We start from the raw sequence: 19,583 nt of genomic DNA on the forward strand, positions 1-19,583 counted from the left end.
ATGAAATTCACCATAATAAGCGGAATTTAGATTTTAAAGGAATTGACAAGTGACAAAATACTGACAAGTCAACTAAAAAGATATATATATATATATATATATATATATATATATATATATATATATATATATATATATATATATATATATATATATATATATATATATATATTCGTTCAAAAGACTTTCTTCTGGCACACACATACACAAAAGTACACAATATGAACATTAATGACTCAACAAATCTTTATTATCACAAGTTTCCAATCAGGCACAATTATAATATCAGGAAATATAAAAACCACTGCCTTTAAAATCAAACCATTGTCTTCAATGAGCTCTTGCCTGTCTTTGTGTCACTTACATCAGAGGACGCACAAATGTAGTCATCAACAAATCTCACTACGAAACAAGTCCTTCTGTAGAAACAGGAAATATAGCTACTCAGCATGCACCTTTATCATATAAATCAGCTATTTAATTGATTTCATCGTGCAAAAATGCAATAAAATCAGCAAAAGTTGTAATTCACAGAATGCTAAAAAGGAAAACTATTTTTTGTCATGCATAGTTATTAATGCTACTGTGTCATGCATGGAAATGGTTATAGAAACTATTTCAAACAGACCTTGAGGAAAAGTCTTCTTTTTTTTATGCCACATAGTTCAACAACAGCAGAAATTATATGACTAGATTTACTTGACATAGTGACCTGAGACAGAGATAAAGTGCAGGGTTTGGTTGGAAAAGACTTCTGGGGACCTCAGTTCCAGTTTTGTGCTCGATAGCTGGCAGATAGCTGGCAGATATCAATCCATGTTATATACTCTACACTATACTATGATTGTGTTATAAATTCAATCTAATAACTTTATCTCATCATGGCTTAAAGTTAGTGAATATTTTTTTTTTTACCTTTTAAAGACCAAGGTATAATACAAATTGTCCTGATTGGTAAATCACTAAGGCAATATTCTATCCGGGAACAGATACGGTGCACTTATTTTAGATTAATTGTGCTTTTACTCCATCTAGCTAAAATCAGACTCCTTGTGGGCTCTTTAGAATGATATTTCATCTTCGTTTGGGGTATCTCTGTCATGGTTACCACTCAGATGAGTCTCTGGCAATTTTCCTATCCATGACTGTGCGGGCAGATCCACTTTGGATGCACCAAGCTTCAGCCATTCTGAGGGCCGCCTGGAGGAAGATAAGAGACAACAAAAGTTAATAAAGTGACTTTATCAGAGGTTTAGAAGAATCACAGTTACTAGCCTTCTTAGAGGTCCACTCATGTTTTTTTGTGCCTTCTGTGGGCCAACTGGTGTTCCAACTTTAGCGCCGAAGAGCCTGGCCCAACGCAGCTCACTCAAGTGTTTGTCCTCCAGAGGACTTGTTGAAGATTGTGGCATCTCATTGTTTTTCCTTCCAGTTGCTGCATCCTCTTTCTTCTGTGTTTCACACTCTGAGGTGGGTGTCTGATTAAGCCAAAATCCATCAGTCACCCTTTTCCTGAAGGCATCACTGTGACCTGTAGGACTCCTGCTGTTCTCCTGGATCAAGCTCATCTGCAGGATCTGAGCTGACTGGGAAACAAGCCGAAGAGGCAGGGGTGCTCTGTGGTTTTGCTTTTCCTTACTTTGAAGATTAGGTTCGGATGGAAGATGGAGGTCAAATGGCAGCAGGGAGAGTGGCTGCAGCAAAAGAAGAAGCTCATGGAACAGAGGTCCATAAGTTGGCCCCTGGGCCAGAGCCAAGAACCCCCAATGCTGATAGTGTTCTGACACAACATCTTGAATAGAGTTGAGTATAAAATGGTAAGGAATTATATATTGGGACAACAGACAATACATTCCTTTACAGTTGTCACTAAACCTCATAATACTCACCAATGCAACTGTATAAATGACGGATCCAGGATTCCAAAGCATGCAAGCTAAAAAGCAGTATTTTCATTAGCTAACTGTTCTGTGGTGCAAATTTTACAAGACATATTCAGCATTTGACCTACTTTAGAAGATATATGATGAAGACACTGAGCCGAATGCGACTTGATAACTGGGAACATTTTTTTATCGTGGATACCAAGCTGTCAGACAGTTGGGTAGATGCGCCTGTGAAAAGAAAATGATTGGCAGTCATAAAAACACAGTGTGGAATTAGCTTTTGTAGGCACTCAAGGATAATGAATATGTTTAATTTGCTTTTCATCTGTTTGGCTCATTCAGACCTGGTCGTGCCGTGGCCTCTACGATGTTCCATAGTTTGTTGCGCCGTTGGCCAATAATCAAGTCCAATTTATAGGCTTTGAAACCATCTTGAAGGATGTTCTGGATTGCAGGGTAGAGCTGTTTAAGGACAAGGTGGCTGATAGTGGTGCACAGTAAACTATTTCCCAGTCTGATCTGAAAACAAAATGACAAAACAATTTAAGACATCGGATTGAGGTGCCTTATTATTCTAAAAGGACTGCGTGCATTAATCTATATAATGTTTTTTTTTTCTTTTTTTCTGACAGTCTACTTAGGGCCCATGGGTAATATTTGACATTTTTGTTGTTACTTATAAAAATACAAATAAACAATAGTAAAAAAAATAATAATAATTGACTCCTGCTACTACCTTTTCTTCTGGGTCTTTTCTTGAATTAAAATGTGCCATTATGAGATCCACTGCCAAACCCACAGCTTTCAACATACCTGCAAAATAATATAAATAAGAAAGGGAAGAGATAGGAGTAAGGTAGTTGTTTAAATTAATTTGTAAAACACACACACACACACACACACACACACACACACACACACATATATATATATATATATATATATATATATATATATATATATATACACACAGTGTTTCTGATCCCTCAACACGCAACCTGACAATTTGTAAAAGGAATTTAGGACATGCATTAATATTTACTAAATGCAAATTATTTTAAAAAATTTTATTTGTAGACAATTTCTGTCAGTTGTGACATCAAAAGACTACAGGACAAGAACAACTGTAAATAAAGGTACATGAAATCTACTATAAAAGGAATATATAGTAGTACACACATTTGTGCTCACATAGAAAACACACACACACAAACACGCCAAATATGTTAGCCAATCCAAGGCAGTGAGTTAAAAGTAGGTCACATTTTCCCCTTCAGGGAAGCAGAGGCAATGCTGCAGAGATCCACTCTGTATCTTTTTGTAACAGAAGGGATGTTGCCATCAATGGCTTACTGAGAAAGAATTGTACTTCGTTTTACAAAGTATTTCCTGCATTTGGAATTTCTATGTGATACAAGCTACTGCACAAATTGTCATATTCAAATAGGTCTCCATACAACCCATAGGCATATTGCTATATGAAACAGAACAATTGATAATAACGATAGTCGTGTAAAAATGTAAGGAAAATGTGAGCGTTTACTCATAAAAATCTGATTATTTATCATCTCACTTCTCTTGTGCAAAAGATCAATTAAAAGAAGATCTGAAGGGGCTTCTGGGGAGAGGCAGAACACTTCAGGGGGTCTGTCAGTCATGGAGAATGAGTCACCATGTTGATGTTCCCTCATAACACCTGCAGAGTTGAAGAAGCACACATAAAATTGACTTAAATACATAACTACCACCAGATTCACAACACGTACATCACACCAATTCATCTTAACCAACTTGTGTGTGTGTGTGTGTGTGTGTGTGTTGTGTGAGTAATATGTGAATAAGTGAATATGTGAATAAGATCCATAATTATTAGAACATGCACACCAGTAAACTATATAAATGGAAACCATAACATGATTTATTGACACTTACAAGGTGATCTCCTTGGCTTAAAGAAGTGTTGAACATTGGTGTTAGGATTTTCATTGGTGCAGACCTGTGATGAAGCTTCAAAAGGCCAAAGGAATTTCCGTCCAGTGGATGGTGGAGAGACAATGGAGGTGATAGAGGTCAAGGAGGTGACTGAGGTAATGGCAAGGGAGGAATTTTGATGTAAAGGAAAGGATGCTTCCAAAGGACATGTAGTCTCCTCTTTGATTAATTGTGGAGTCGGAGTCTGAACAATGGGAGCTTGCTTGAGTGGACATTTCTGAGATGCTTGTTTTCCATACCAAGAATGTTTTTGGCTTAACTGTGTTTGACTTGAACAGGCCTTTGGACTCCCATCTGCTTGCTCTTGGCTTTGTGGGCTTCTTGGTCTCATATTTGGACTCATATGAGGATTTCTGTCCTGGTGAATGAGCCCCAAAAATGTGCAGGGATGGGTACACTGGGAGTGGTTATGGGGCAAGAACGGACTTGATGTGCAGGTGGAACAAGTGTCTGAACTGGTCGCTGCCTCCGGGTCAATGTTAGAGGAACTCCTGAGAGGTGAAGGTTGCTTATGATGTGGATATGACTTGCTTTTGCAAGTAGCTTTGGATGGACCCAGGCTTGCTGTACTTGTAGCTGATGTACTGATTAAGAAGGGAACCAAGTGCTTTGGTCTGTTGTTTTCCTGAGGGTGCCTGAAGCACAAAGGGCTGAATAGGGAGAAAGGTGGGCCGTTGTGCTTTTGTGTATCGCACAACTTCTGGAGATGAAGCACCTGTATGCACAAGGAAATGATGTGGAAAACCGTCTATAAAGCCAAGTACTGAGAGCAAAATATCAGGGTTTTTTCTAAGTTTCTTACCTCGTGGATTGGATTGACTACTGCTGTCAGCACTCAGGGACTTTGTTGCCATCTCTGAATCATCCTGTTTCTGGATAGAAGAGAGGTTTTGGATGAATTGTGAGCCTGATGGATCCTCAATGTACTTTTTGATGGATTGCTCTCCATTTCCCTTCTTACATCGGGCAATTTCTGCAAAAGAGGTGGCATGTTGCCTAGACAGAGGTGAAGATAAATTTGTGTCTAAATGGCTCGGACAGCTGTTTTGTAGGGCTCCCAGATTTGATAAGGTAGAACATTTTTGGCTGCTAATCCAGCTCTGAGACTGAGGAGTCTTAATATAATTAAAACTATTATGTTTTCTTGGAGCAGAATGATGGGTTTTTATGTGTGCCATTCTCTCTTTTGTTCCCTTAGATTGGTCCTTATCAGCTCGTCTTATATTATTCACTTCAATGTTCCCATCACCCTGGAAAACAAAAAGGATAGTTTTGGGATAACTTCAAAAATTGCAAATTTAAACACAAAGAGACCAATGTATCTGGGTATTCACAGACAGCATATGATACACATGAATCTCTCAATCAAAGCCTTCTGAATCTTGACATTACTATACGTAAGTAGCATATGGTAGTGGTATAAATACCTTGTGTTCAGTTTGGCAAACCTTTGGCTTCTCCCTTTCCTCTTCCTCTGAATGTCCAAATAGGAAATATTCAGAAGGTGGAGAACAGCTTCCCTGGCTTTGAGTCTCAGAGAAACTGGTCAAAGAGGACCAAGGAGGGCTAGGTGAAGACTGGGATGATAGGTCACATGTCACCAGTTTATAGTAATTCTGGGTGGAACCTGCTAACCGTGCCTGACTCTGCAGACACATGGTGAGGTCAGAAATTTCATTGAATGGGTAGATGTTGCAGTTTGGATCAGGGTTGTGAGATGACCAGCTGGGTAAAGGGTTTGAACTGTCCTGTAATACCATACCAGATCCAGGAACGGGACTATCTAGACTTAGTGGAGATGCAGGAACTGCATTGTTGGTTTTGTGGTAGATGGCACTGAAGTTAACCAGCACTCCATCTGAGCTGTTACAGGAAGAATCAGTGACATAGTCTGATTGGTTTTGAGTAATGGATTCGATAACTTTTTCAGTTGGAGCCCAGCTGTTACCAGGTTCCACGAGAGTATGCTTGCTGAAGTCTTCCTCATCACCCCAATCCTGTTCATCACAGTCCATTAATACAGGGGTTCCTCTGCTATCCCTGCGATCGGCACAACCTGTATCAAATGCCCTTTCCTGTTCTTTGACTTGGCTAAAAGGATTCATATTACTTTGAGTCACATTTCCCTGTAGTTGAAGGGATGACCCCTCATTGTACTTGTGCAAGTTGTCTCCATCGGAGTCCTCATCCTCTTCATCCTCATTCACTTCTGATTCAGGGATGAAGAGGTTATGCCACCTGGGAGTACCTCTGCGATGCAATGGCTCTTGTTTTAGTCGAGGACTGGTCGATGGAGAGTTCAAAGCACAAAGCATTGGGGACGATTCATACACTCGAGAATTTTCAGTTACCTTTTTGCGCTCTGTTTCTTTTGAACTTGTGTGGCTTAGATAGCCATAGTCAAGTGCTTCCCTCGGCAGATCTCCTCTCTCAGGAAGGGATATACTGTGGGTTAAATTCAAAGTGCGTGGCCGTCTGGATGTCTGTACAGATAGGTCCCCCCCAGCAGACTGGCCATGGATGTGGCACACAATCAGAGTTTCTCCTGACTTTGGGGAGACGTCCATTTTATAAGCTCCAGCACTGCAAAGCATCGGTCCTTGCATGGCAGGCTGATTAAGTGGCATAAACAGAGTCAATGCAAAACTCAGCAGAATCCCTTGTAATCTCATATGTCTGCATTTTCTCTGCTTTCATCTAAAGGAGAAAATAGGCATTCGGTGGATTATCTATAATAATGCTTTCATACAAATGACTCCATAATTTACCAATCTTAAATCCACCTTTCAGTACAAATCAATAAATCAGGCAATTGCAATTACAATATAATATATAGCTAAAACCGAATATATATATTTTAACCCTAAAATGTAACTTTTTAGACAGAAAGCAAAACACATATGCTTTTATATCTCTGTGTGGAGTTTTATTGAATTCAGTTGTTCTTCTACTGAGCTAAATATATTTACTACCACCTAAACCTAATCTGTTTATATGATTTTTCAAAATGATAAATCATTACTGACTAACCCTTAAAAAAAACATCTTGCAATTTAAAACAGCATTATTTAACTTTTATTTATGAGCCATTTTTCCAAATAAGCACATGTCAGAATGTCCCAAAAATAAAGTTAATAAAAAGTGTCATATTTTGCTAACTTCTGAAGATACACTTCCCCCAGACTACAGCGAAAAGTTAAACAGTTATTTAAAAGATCTTGAACATTTTATTTGTTATTTTCATAAAGTATATAAATTACTTCAGTGATCAAATTCCAGCCTTAATTTCTGTTAAGTTAACAGTAAACTAGGATCCTGTGTTCATGCTGTTAATGTGGGCAACTGCATCAACTCACCCAGCCGTAAAGCTCCATCAATCCGAGAGCCAGCACATAGACACTCTCATTCTGTCTGTACAGTAACTGGAGCAAACACACCGCATGATCACAACCTAATGCTCTACATCCACTCAGCAGAGGCAAAGCACAGGGAAAAAAATAAAATATAAAAAGATAGGAAATGGGTAACGTCCCTCTTGTAGTTCCTCTTTAGTCACAGTTCTTTCTGCTCTGCACTCCTCTCAGCTCATCTGTTCCTCACACATTCCCTCCTCCCCCAGTACAGTGGTTCTGAGCCCCACAGTCCTATAGCAACAGCATCACAGACCCTACTGAGCATGCTCAGTGCTTTGTTGTTGAGGGATCATATTTGAGGGGATGGCAGATTTGCCTCTGCTCTCAGCATGGGGGGCACTGAACACTGACTCGTACTAAAAAGTAGAATTGGAACTGAAAATTGCGATAAAGGGAAACTAAAATGTTTCAAAATTGAGCAGATCTCGAACATGCAAAAGATGATGTACAAAGCCTAAAATTAGAAAGGCTTACAGGAATAGTCCACCTTCATGTTGTTCCAAACCCGTATGACACGCATTTTTTTTTTCATGGAACTCAAAAGGAGATGTTATGAAGACTGTGCTGGTTGCTCTTTTCCATGCAATTACAATGGGAACTGGACTTTCCAAACCTCAAACAAGGACACAAAAAAGCAATATAAAAGTGGTCCATACGACTAAGGCACTATATTCCAAATCTTGTTGATGGAGAAACTTATTTAGACAGACTGGTTATATGAACTGGATCAACATTTTTTGATTAAATGATTGGTTCACCCAAAATATTACATGAAAGAACAGTTCCAAAAAAAAGTGGAAAGAGGCAAGTTTGTACTGCAACAATAATCAGCTGTTTCCGGTTGTCCTCATCTCCCTGTCACTCTAATAACAAGTTGACAGACTCTTGACTTTGATGACGCATGGATATGGATAATCTCACAAACATCTGCTGTAAGCACTGCTGGGAAAGGTGACTGAATCCCTTCATCTGACTGACTCGGTCTCTCAAGTCAACAACGCATTAGGGAACAGCTCATAATTTGTCTCCACCACACACATGGTAAACAACAACAACATCATTAGATTATATATCAAAAAGCTCCAGGCTTTACTGGTAATCTACTGACCTAAATCAGTAGAACTGGAAAAAATATTTGTATGCCATCATTTCTAATCAACAAAGAGCAACTAGCATATACTGAATGATGCACATAAACATGATGAATTATAATTGTACTGTACTATACAAAGTCAAATCAAGGAGTATGCATCATTCAGAGCATTATTAGGACAGACGGCCTGTCAGTTAAACCTCCTGTACATTTTCATCAAGCTCAAGCAGAAAACAATGACAAACAGGAACATCCTACCGCTCCATCAACCTTGTTTTTCAAGGGGAAGTCCTGTAATCATTTTGTTTTTGACATGGACATGAAGGCAACATGGGGATAATCAACTGTTTAAAAAAAAAAAAAATCAATAAGCATACTGGAAGAAAGCTCAAAACTATGTAATATTGTGTAATAAGGACAGGCCTTACAAAGTGTTACAGATGCAGTTTCCAAAACAGACACTACTGTATGTTGTTATTGTAATTGTTTTCTTTATAGGAATGCTTTATGCTTATGTTTGCTTCTGTTTTATATTAGGTGTCTTTAATGTGCTGTATGTAAAAAAATATAAATTGTTTTATACAATGTACTTATTGTTTTCAAGTTGTATTGCTGCTATTGAGGTGGAAAACGTGCAAGGTAGGGCCAGGTTTTGTGGTATGGTTGAAGGGTAGGGGTAGAATTTAACAGTAATACAGAAATAAAGATATAATAACTACATGCAGTTTTTACATACAAGTACAATATACTGTAAACAATATGTAATGTACACTATAAGTGCATTTTATCAAATATTTAGTTTAAATGTAGTTAAAGTGCTGGACATATATTACTACAAGTATTAATAAAGTAGATTGAATCTGATTCTTGATAAATATAACAATTACACAAATATGATAAAAAAGCAAAAAGTTGTTTTTGTAGTTTTTAAATTTATTGTATTTATTACTAATTAAGGCACATTTGCATCTTTGTACAAAACATGATAAAGTATGTCAACGCATTTTGGTGACCATTTCAAATATTCATTGATGAAAATAAAAAATAAAAGCATCAAAAAAGAAACATACAAAACATCTATGAAACCGTCAGACACAATTAAAAGCACATGAAATCTAACGGCAGGATGGACATTTTAATCTCCCAAAATTAAAAAATATATATTTATAATGTCCTCTGGTCTTAATACGTGATTTTATTGTCAAGTGTTTCTGTGTGCATACTGTAGGTGTTGTTAATACAACATTAAGAAACCTCACGTTTTATCACATGATTTTTAGCCACTAATCACAGCTAAAATCAGCTTCTTACTGATTCACCACTTCACTTCACAATCAATCTTACTCATATGTGAAATATTTTAAGAATCTCTCTCCTGTATTATTTACATATTACCAATGCTGAAGTTGAAATCAAGCTTGAAGGCAAGTCCTCGCAAGAAAATCCAACAGAATAAGGAGCTTTAAGGACTCTGGGCCTCCTCGAAAATGGTTCGATAGGTCTGAGGTGTGCTGTCAGCCACCGGTGTGTCAGTTTGGTGGAAAAGAGCTGGTCTGCTCTTAACTGGAATACGTAGAAAGCGTCCAGAGGTGACAAGGTCTCCATAACCGCGAGCATGAGAGAAGGCATAACCAGATCGCCGCGTACTGATTCGTCGTCGAGGGAATTTGTGAGAAGGCAACGGAGGCGCAGCTTTTGTCTGTCTGACCTTGTGTCGCACCTGTAGAGCAGAAGAATGAGAGGAAAATATACGATATACTGAAAGGAAAGAATACAATTAGTGTCAATAACACAGAAGGAGGAAGAAGCATAAGGCTCAGGTTGTAGTCATTTTGTTTATGAATGACTCCTGCTCATGACTTTGTGACACCACTGACTGTGGATTCCAGAAATAACCTTGCCGTTCCGCCTCAGCGTGACGCTGTGCTGCAGCCGTGCCACTGCATCCCACAGCTCTGACTCATTCCACACATAAAGGGAGGGAGATCTCACATCGTCATCCTGTCGAGAACTGGCGCATTGCCTGAGAGAGTCTCAACACTGTTTTAGAGCAAAAATTACTATAAATAGTAAACGTGTAGTAGGCTACGAGACGCCTGTGATGCCAGTCAAACTCCAAAACCGGCTCCAAACTCCAAAACCTAGTCAAAACCAGCTCATCCGAGTCAAAGTCAAGACCAAGACCAGTCAAGAATGAGTCCAAATTCAAACAATACAATTATGTGGCTCTCTAATGTGTTGTGACCGATCGTTGAAGCAGCATGTGAACCGATCATCTTCTTATATTAACTTATAAAGCACAAAATAAACGTGAATGAACATCTGAAGGTATCTTTGTTTCGACCGCGGAAAGCCATCAATACACACACTACTTTTCAAGTTCAGGTCCACTGACGATAATCTACTATCCTCTCTAATTAGTTTGTTGAACAAAATAGAGGCTTCAGCGTAATGATTGGTCAGATCGCCTGTCAATCAACTGAGGTGACGACAAAATTTGAACCCACCTTGTCGTTGATAGTGGGCTTGAGTTGGATGAAGAGGAACCGTTTGGCCACCACAGGCAATATGCACAATATGGTGGTTAGGAAGATGGTCAGCCACACGTTCGGCTGGTTCAGGGAGTTTCTTGCAGCGCCTGAGAAAGATTGAGTCATTTGGAGCTGCTTCAAACACACAGACAGCAGGATGAGCAGATGTGGTTGGGACGGAGGGACACTCACCAATGAAAGGAAAAGATGACGTGAAGATCAAGTACATGCCGTTGCTGTACATGGTGAAGGTGACGGCAAAATACACCGACAGACTGCCCCACAGGAAGAACTGATTCACTGCTGTCCAATAGTACGTGTCCAAACCCATCTTAAACACACATAAACATAGGGTTTGTTTGCATCTGCCATTCAAAGGTTTGGGGTAAATGTTGGGGGTTTTATTTCAAATTAATGAATTGCTTCGGCACATTCTATTCATCTAAAAAAAATCGTTGTTGGGTTTTAGAAAAATAGTAGTTCAGCTGTTTTCAGTGCATAACAATAAAAATGTTTCTAAAGCAGCAAATTGGAATATTAAAATGATTTCTGAAGGAACATACACTGAAAAATGGTGTAAAACATAATAAAAAAAAAATATTCAAATGGATTTTTTTTAATTGTAATATTTCACTGTTATTTATGTATTTTTGATCAAATAAATACTTTTTTTTTAAATAAGAAACTATATACACAACACATTTATCAAACAAAACAAAAAGCATGTTTCCAATATATCTATTTCTAAAATGTATAATATAGGGCTGCAAAGTTAAACAAATTTCTAATCGCGATTACAATTATAGATGCCACAATTACATTATCGTTCAAAGCTGCAATTAATCGTTCAAAGTCTATTAATATTATTCTGCGTGCATTTTTTTCTTTCTACGTGTTATCTTAAGGGGTTTTCCTATAATTATAATTTTAATACCATTCATATTTTTACCTTCTTATAATTTAAAGAAGAAACCAAATCCTAGTTGTCATTTGAGGTTTAATACTATAGAAAAGCACTAAAAGTTTTTCAGTTAGTGTTTCCACCTTATTTCATATAAAAATATGGCATGCCGTTGCATCAAACAGTGGTATAAACATCATTCAGTGTAAATTGTGATAATCGTAATTAATAATCACAATTACGACAATTTTTGTCATAATTGTGCAGCCCTAGTACAATATATACAGTTAAAATTTTTGAATAAGATGGTAATTCTCAATAACTGTTGTGCATTTTGTGTGTGTATACTGTTAACTGAGAATTAACCTGCACACTGACGGCAATGAGCAGGCAGGTCTGCGCTAGCAGGGCAAATGATTGATAATCTGCAATGTCTTTGCCATCATCTCTGACGGTGTCACACATGGCTGCCCAAGGGATGAAGAAGAGGACAAGTGAGCTGTAGCAGCTGTGCAGAAGGATCCTCGCGAAGGCCATCTTACTGAAATACTGGTTCAGCTGACCCGGAGCGTACAGCTGGGGGTACTGGAAACTCCAGCGGTCATTTACATCCTGCACATACACACGTTCATGAATGAAGTTAGTTCAGTGAGGCTGAATGTAGCATGCTGATCCAGGGGTGTGACATACTTGATCAAAGAGACTGAGGCCAATAACAGGTAAAGCTGTATACACCAGGTTGTAGAGCGTAATGAACCACTCATCATACACAGTCTATGGAGAGAGCAGAGAACACAAAAAATAGGAACAATTAGTCATTTTACAGATGCATGCTCACAAAAAATTGTAATCACTGAGCTCAACTTGTGGTGTGTAGATCGATCAGTAATATCACTTTCAGATAAATGATTGTACTCACTGCATCTTCTTAATGACTTTTATTTTGTAACCGAGCTATGGACAATCAAACGTTTCTTAAGATGTATGCTAGAACATTCACAGAAATTTTACTGTTCACATGACTGGAATTGGAAAAAATTTAAATAATTTAATTTTGAATTAATTGTTAAAGAAAAAAAATGATTTTCTGTTTTACTCAGAAATTGCTAGTAAAGTTTGCAAACAATTACAAAAAATGTATATATATATATATATTATGAAGAGCTCTTGTTTTTAGCCATTTTCAAAAATCATGGTTTTTTTCTTTTTTCTTTTTTTTTCTAATTAATCTCAATCAAACTGCAGTTGGGTTATTTCGATTAGTTAAAAAAATAACGAAAAATACTAGCTAACTGAGACACAATAAAACACACACATACATATATTTCTTATGACTTTCATGATATCAAATATAGAACACAGATTTGTTAAATGGAATTAAAATCGATATTATTATTATTATTATTATTAATATTATTATTATTTAATGGAACTATCTGTAGGTAGAGTACATTTCGGCAGAGTTTTCTCAAAAAGACCAAATATAATCTGACTGAAACGCCTGGTCCATCGCTAAACTGTAAACCAGATTAAAGTGAAATTATTTCAAAATGTTCCATCTCACCTGTGCAGAGAAGCCGCAGAAGAAGCCGTACCAGAAGTGGACGAAGGTGAAGGTGAAGTTCTTGTAGAAGAAGTAGCGCAGAAACTTACACATGCGCAGATAGGACCAGCGGCCGTGGACCAACAGGAGGCGCTGGAGGTAACGGAACTGAGCGAAGGAGAAGTCACTGGAGAGCACCGCCTGCATGCCCTCCTGCCCACTAATGCCAACACCGATGTGTGCAGCTACAGAGGTCGTGAGGAGTCAAGAGATCGGATACATTTTAAACAGAAAAGGTTGGTAAAAGTTTTTAGCACACTAGTCTTAAGTAAACAGTCTTATTCATGCCATCTCTCTTTGTGAGAAACACTCACTTTTGATCATGCTGACGTCATTGGCTCCATCTCCAATAGCTAAAGTCACAGCTTTCTTGTGCTTCTTGACAAGTTCCACCACTTGAGCTTTCTGGAGAGGGGTGACCCTGCAACAGATGACCGTTTGGCACATACATGCGGTCCTCAACAGCTCCAACTGCATGTCCTTCTGCAGAGCAAATGCCTGGGCAGAGGATTGGGAGATGCAAGGATTAAAACCATTTGAAGAAGCATCGAAAAAAATGACAAATACATCCTTTTCTCTTACCAGACTGTGGCCGTTAATCACCAGTCCGTACTCTCCATCCACCTTCTCGTCTTCCACCACCTGGGATTTTTTACCCAGAAGTCTGCTCTTCTCAATGGGTGGCTCGTCCCCTGATTCTGGTGACATCTTTTTCCTGGCGTTCCTGAACATAGAGTACGGATCTCTTTACAAACACGATCCGTTTGAAATGGTTTGGGAGAAGGAGAGACGGATGAAACTCACACGAGCTCCTCTCGCACTTCCTCTGCCGTGTTGCTGGCCACTATGAAGATCTCTCTCATTTCCTCTCGCAGCATATTACAAGAATAACCGATGTTCTCAGCCGTCTCTGTGGGACATCGCAATGGTGTGCATGAAACAGTAGCGAAAACATCAAGTAAACCAGCAGAGGAGGTTTTAACAGCCGTTAAAATGAGTGAGCTTACCCTGTTTGTCTCCAGTCAGCACCCAGATTTTGATGTCAGCTTTGGCGAGCTGCTCAATCGTCTGAGGCACGCCGTCTTGAAGTTTATCCTCAACCGCAGAAGCACCAAGAAGCTGAGTGCACACAGAAACAAACTCCATATAAGAATAGAAATCCCGTTGACTTGCATTGAAAGAGGAACATAGAAAACCAGCAAACACTTCAGCATTCTGTGTGATGGTGACTCTACCAGTAAATCTTTCTCAATCTCTTCATAAATTGCATCCAGTTTTGCCTCACGGTCCTCCAGCGAGGTGCTGGCCTCATGGTGGCGCTCTTTCCACTTCTCGAACTCGTCTTCGTCTAAGTCTTTATAGGCCAAAGCCAACGTCCTCAGACCCTCTCCAGCATATTCCTGAGATCGTGTTAGTCAGACATGAGTTACTCACACAGACACTCACACAGTGTTCTAGAAACACAAATGTAACTCACGTTCAGATGTTCTGTGGTGACCTCCATGAGTTTGGTGGAGGATGGATGCAGCCTCTCGTAGATAATCGTGTCGGCTCCCTTACAGAACAGTGTCAGCTTGCCCTCTGGACTACGAACTGAAGAACCGCACTTTTACTTCAAGACATTGGGAATGTTTCTCTTATCCTTATAATGTTCCTCCTTACTTCAGAAGGGTATCAGCACATGGTCTCACCAATAGCAGACATCCTCTTGCGGACGTTGTTGAAGTCCAGCACCGCCAGTAGCTCATAGGTGATGGGCACACCCATCTCCACCAAAGAGATGGTTTCTGGGGTACGAGAGCGAAAAACAAAGCCGAAATTCCTTGCTGCGGTGACCAGAGCCCCCTCGTCTGGAGACTGAGCCTGGTAAAAGAGCTCTCCTGTGGAGAAACAAAAGTATCAAGAAGAAACAAATATGAGGCTGATTTATGAAAAGTATTAGTTGTTTTTATTCAGAAAAGATGCATTAAATTGTAAAAAGTTATAAAATATTATATGCTGTTCTTTTATTCATTATACTCATTATAAAGCAATGTTTTCAACATGCTTTTATGAGCAACAATTCAGCATTTAAGAATGATTTCTGAAGGATCATGTATCACTCAAGACTGGAGTAATGATGCTGAAAATTCAGCAAATGTACTTTTTAAATTATATTAGAATTTTATGTCAAATTGCAATAATATTTTATAGCATTACTGTATTTTTTCAAATTGCAATAATATTTTATAGCATTACTGTATTTTTTCAAATTGCAATAATATTTTATAGCATTACTGTATTTTTTGAATACATTTTATAGAATATATTTTGAAAACTTAATTGCAATTTCTGTACTGCAGAATGATGTGATGGTATCGATGTAATCTGTATATAAATATGTTGGCAATCACTAATAGTGTTGCAGAGCATGCACTAGATGGCACTCACCTTCAGTTTTTTCCTCAGGCATGACAGTGTGGCAGAGCGCCAGCAGACGGAAGAAGGCCTGGACCTCCGGAGAGCCCGACTTCACCGCTTCCACCAGCTTGTGGTCATGGAAACAGAACTTTGGGTCGGCAAGAGGGTTCCAGGAGAAATCGACCTTCTCTGTCTTCTAGAAATGAGGAAGAAAATTGAAAGAATGAGTACGGAAAAGAGATGTCTTTTCAGTTCCAAGGGGAGAGTGGAATCACACTTTTTACTTTGGTGAGAAATTCTGAATGTTGAAAAAAAACATACAGTACAAAACAGCTTCTAAAATAAGCATTCGTGAGACCAACCCTGGACTTCCCTATAGCTCTCAAGTTATATATTGTCGAAGATTTGACCACTAACCTCAGTGACTTCAACCCTCTGTCCAGCAAAGTCCACAACCTCACCTGAGGAACGTAAAAAGAGTTCAGTTGTACCCTTTAGCTGAAATTGGTGACTCTGGGACATCTCGTTGCGCTCTTACCGTATGATTTTCCATTGATGGAGCACCTGTTGAAGGTCATGATGTTCTGAGTCAAAGTTCCCGTCTTGTCAGAGAAGATATATTTGATCTGACCCAGCTCTTCATTGAGCGTGGTCGTCCTGGCCTGGGCCGGTGTGTCACTCTTGACGTGGTACATTTTACAGTCCCAGTCAATGAAATAACTGTTCCCCAGACGAAGGATCTCAACACTGTTGAAAGGGAAAGAAAGGTCACTCATTTTATAATATTTTCTTTTATTACAAATGATTATATCAGCAAAATAATTTGAAAGATGTTGGTATATTTGGTATAAATATCTCTATTACATTGTTTAAAATCAAATGTTGAGAATGCCGGTAAACAAACAGTTTTGGTTGCCATTGATTTCCAGTGTTAACCATTATCAAGATTTTTTCTAAATATCTTCTCTGTTCCAGAAGAAGAAAAAGGTCATACAGGTTTGGAATAACACAGAGAGTAAATAATGGCAACATTTGGAACATATTGAAGATATAAATCCATATAACCAGACAATTTCTACGTTATTTCAGCATCTGACCTGACATAGAGAGAGATGGGAACCACGGTGTTGAGGATGATGACGTAGGACCAGAAGGTGAGAAATGCTGAGAGAGATGCATTCGCCCCATCAGCCCTGGGGAGGAAGGTAATGAAGGAATTCCCCTCTATGTATTCCCAAATGCCATTCCCAATGGACAAGATGGTGCACATGAAGGCCAGAAAACCAAAAATCTAACAAACAAATGAATAGGATGTATAATGAAACATTTTATTACATATTTATATGTAACATATTTACACACATCTACTTACAAACATCACCAGGACATTCATGAGATGATCAATGCTGGTTCTCTTGAAGACTGATTTACCAGAGTTCTGCATGAGTTTTGTGTCAGGACCTAAACGGATTTGAACAAAGCTTTTAAATATAGAAAACGTCTTACTTTCGTATGCCCATTTCTAGATTAGGATTCCACACCTCCAAACACCACCAGGCCAAAGCACCACTCAGTGTTTCTGAGGGTACATCCTCGGAGCAGAATCCTCTCGTTATCCAGCGCAAACGTCTCTCCTCCCACCGTCAGAGTCCCTGTGAACTTATCCAGACGGTTGTTTGGAGGCTCACAGCGCACCTCACCTGAGATATACAATATTGATATACAGTATTTAATAAGTACTGTATATATGAAGGGTTCTAAACAGCATGCATGCTTTTATGCAGTTGACTATTAGCAATGCCTGATATACTGTAATGCAGATTCTTTGCAGGTGCATCAGTCGCTCACCATTGAATGCTGCTAGTTTCTGGATGTCATTGCCTAGGTCTCCTGTGAGTGTCAGAGCCTGCTTCACCTTCAGGTTGGTCTCTCTGTGACAGACGAGGAAAGAGAGGCAGACGATGGCTCTGGTACACAATAATAACAGATGAACAGGTTCACATTTACATCCACATGCTCAGATACTGACCCGTCCAGCTCAGCCGTCTCAATATAGATGAGGTTGAGAGGTTCACTACTAGAGAGTAACAACAGATCTGCCTGTAGCACAGGGAGCAATACAGAGGAGTTCAGTTCTTATGTTTTATTATTATACGTTAGTAATGACTGTAAAAAGACTATTAGGTTTAGATCAGAAGTAGTTCAACTTAAGTCAAATGCATGTAGTTTTGTGACTTTGGAACCCCCTACAGTTAAGTGAGTTGAGTTTATACTGCTTTAAATGCATCTCTGTCGTAATGCATTATTGTAAGGGGTAGGTTTAGGGTTTGGGTAGGTGTTGTAGACATTAATAAAACACAATCTAATAGGTAGACCATTTAATTTATTGTCAGCTTCCAGTTTTTGCTGCATCCTTTCTAGCCAGATACACATGCATTTGTTTCTGCCATAAAGCAATCTTCCCCTTTTGCGAATCTCCCTCAACTTATTTGCATATTTAATTTGTTAAGTTCGGTGAGAAAACTAGTATTTCAAGGTTAAAATAAAACCTCACATGCAGTTGCCTTTTAATTTAGTATCTTTTTAACCTACAAATTTTCATCTAATTTTTAGAATTGGTTTTATTTCGACAGTACTGTCCTAGCACCATCATCAGACAGTTATTATTTTATTTTATTTTTTGCCATATAAAGTGTTTATTCCATGTTTGGAGTGTTATAGTGTAGTGTACCATCAGTCGGCCTGCTATAAACTTACTGTGACAAACTCATTGTTTTCCAGCTTCACAATGTCACCCACTTGAACATTCATCCATTTTTCACTCTTCAGCCTGTTTGAAACCGTGACTTTTTATTTATCAAACATTCTTTTTTTAAAAGTGCATTAGGTAAAAAGATAAAGTCACGTCATGACACTTACTCTCCATCAATGAGCACTTCTACTTTTCTGTTGTTCACATGTTTGTCATTCTTGTGTCTGGTCTGTGTTGTAGGATGAACATGGGCACAAAAAGCAACAGGGGGGTCATATGAATGGAAAGTCAAACATGTTGCTGTCTGTTTTGGACATAGACAGGAAGTGGACTCACGATGTCATCAGAGAGATCTTTGGCTAGAGTCATAGACAGCACCAGCAGCAGTGGGACTACAGTGGTGAACCAGCTCAGAGACGAGATCTGAGGAATCAGCTGCGAAACACAAACACAGAGACGCCTGTTACCACCTTTCTCACTCTTGAAGGCTTCTTAAACGCTTTTTCAACATTTGAAATTGCTGTAATAATGTGGTAATCTAATTAAGATGGATTTAAGATACCTGTAAGATGAGAAGAAAGACGAAGTAGGCATTGGCCAGTCTTTGAAACTGCTCGAACAGATTGAGAGGGAGGAAGGTGAACACGTTGTACTTGGAGGTCTTGATGGCATTGGTCTGTAAGGACACACGCGCTCACAATATGCTCAAAAAAAGAGAGTTGAATATAAAATCTATAAGTATTTTCCTACTCACTGCATACTTAAACGACAGGTTGAATTCCCTGTCATTCGCTCGCAGATGCCTCTCCTCTGAGGAAATAAAATACAAAAAGAGACAAGAAGAAAATTATCTAGAACACTATTTTTATATATATATATATATATATATATATATATTTGTATGTGTTCGGTGTAGTTGGTTACAGTATGTTACCTTCTACTTTTTTCTTCTTCGTGTTAATTCCACACGCAGACAGCAGGGAGCCCATGTTTCTCTGATCACATCATCACG

At 38.7% G+C, this 19,583-nt stretch overlaps 2 protein-coding genes across 2 annotated transcripts; both read right to left on the reverse strand.

Annotated features, from left to right (window-relative positions):
* Window positions 1–177: 177 nt before the first annotated feature.
* On the reverse strand, window positions 178–8,904 carry LOC113109449 (iporin). Its single transcript, XM_026273016.1, has 12 exons — window positions 7,235–8,904; window positions 5,306–6,575; window positions 4,681–5,128; window positions 4,391–4,593; window positions 3,819–4,344; window positions 3,460–3,582; window positions 2,623–2,699; window positions 2,231–2,405; window positions 2,012–2,114; window positions 1,890–1,936; window positions 1,276–1,792; window positions 178–1,200 (listed from the first exon to the last, which is right to left on the reverse strand). Exons 2-12 carry the CDS (start codon window positions 6,548–6,550, stop codon window positions 1,062–1,064), a joined length of 3,603 nt encoding a protein of 1,200 aa, XP_026128801.1. The 5' UTR covers window positions 6,551–6,575; window positions 7,235–8,904; the 3' UTR covers window positions 178–1,061.
* Window positions 8,905–9,296: 392 nt separating this feature from the next.
* Window positions 9,297–19,583, reverse strand: atp8b5b (ATPase phospholipid transporting 8B5b). Its single transcript, XM_026274556.1, has 27 exons — window positions 19,506–19,583; window positions 19,326–19,381; window positions 19,134–19,247; window positions 18,908–19,006; window positions 18,739–18,800; window positions 18,577–18,649; window positions 17,849–17,919; window positions 17,668–17,750; window positions 17,361–17,519; window positions 17,192–17,280; window positions 16,917–17,110; window positions 16,358–16,566; window positions 16,237–16,280; window positions 15,850–16,015; window positions 15,111–15,299; window positions 14,897–15,012; window positions 14,655–14,819; window positions 14,427–14,538; window positions 14,224–14,329; window positions 14,002–14,143; window positions 13,734–13,917; window positions 13,381–13,604; window positions 12,507–12,590; window positions 12,183–12,428; window positions 11,108–11,246; window positions 10,892–11,022; window positions 9,297–10,104 (listed from the first exon to the last, which is right to left on the reverse strand). The coding sequence occupies exons 1-27, from the start codon at window positions 19,558–19,560 to the stop codon at window positions 9,847–9,849; spliced, it is 3,570 nt and encodes a 1,189-aa protein (XP_026130341.1). The 5' UTR covers window positions 19,561–19,583; the 3' UTR covers window positions 9,297–9,846.

This window comes from Carassius auratus, chromosome 10, assembly GCF_003368295.1.
Source record: "Carassius auratus strain Wakin chromosome 10, ASM336829v1, whole genome shotgun sequence".
In the NCBI taxonomy this organism is placed as follows: Eukaryota; Metazoa; Chordata; class Actinopteri; order Cypriniformes; family Cyprinidae; genus Carassius; species Carassius auratus.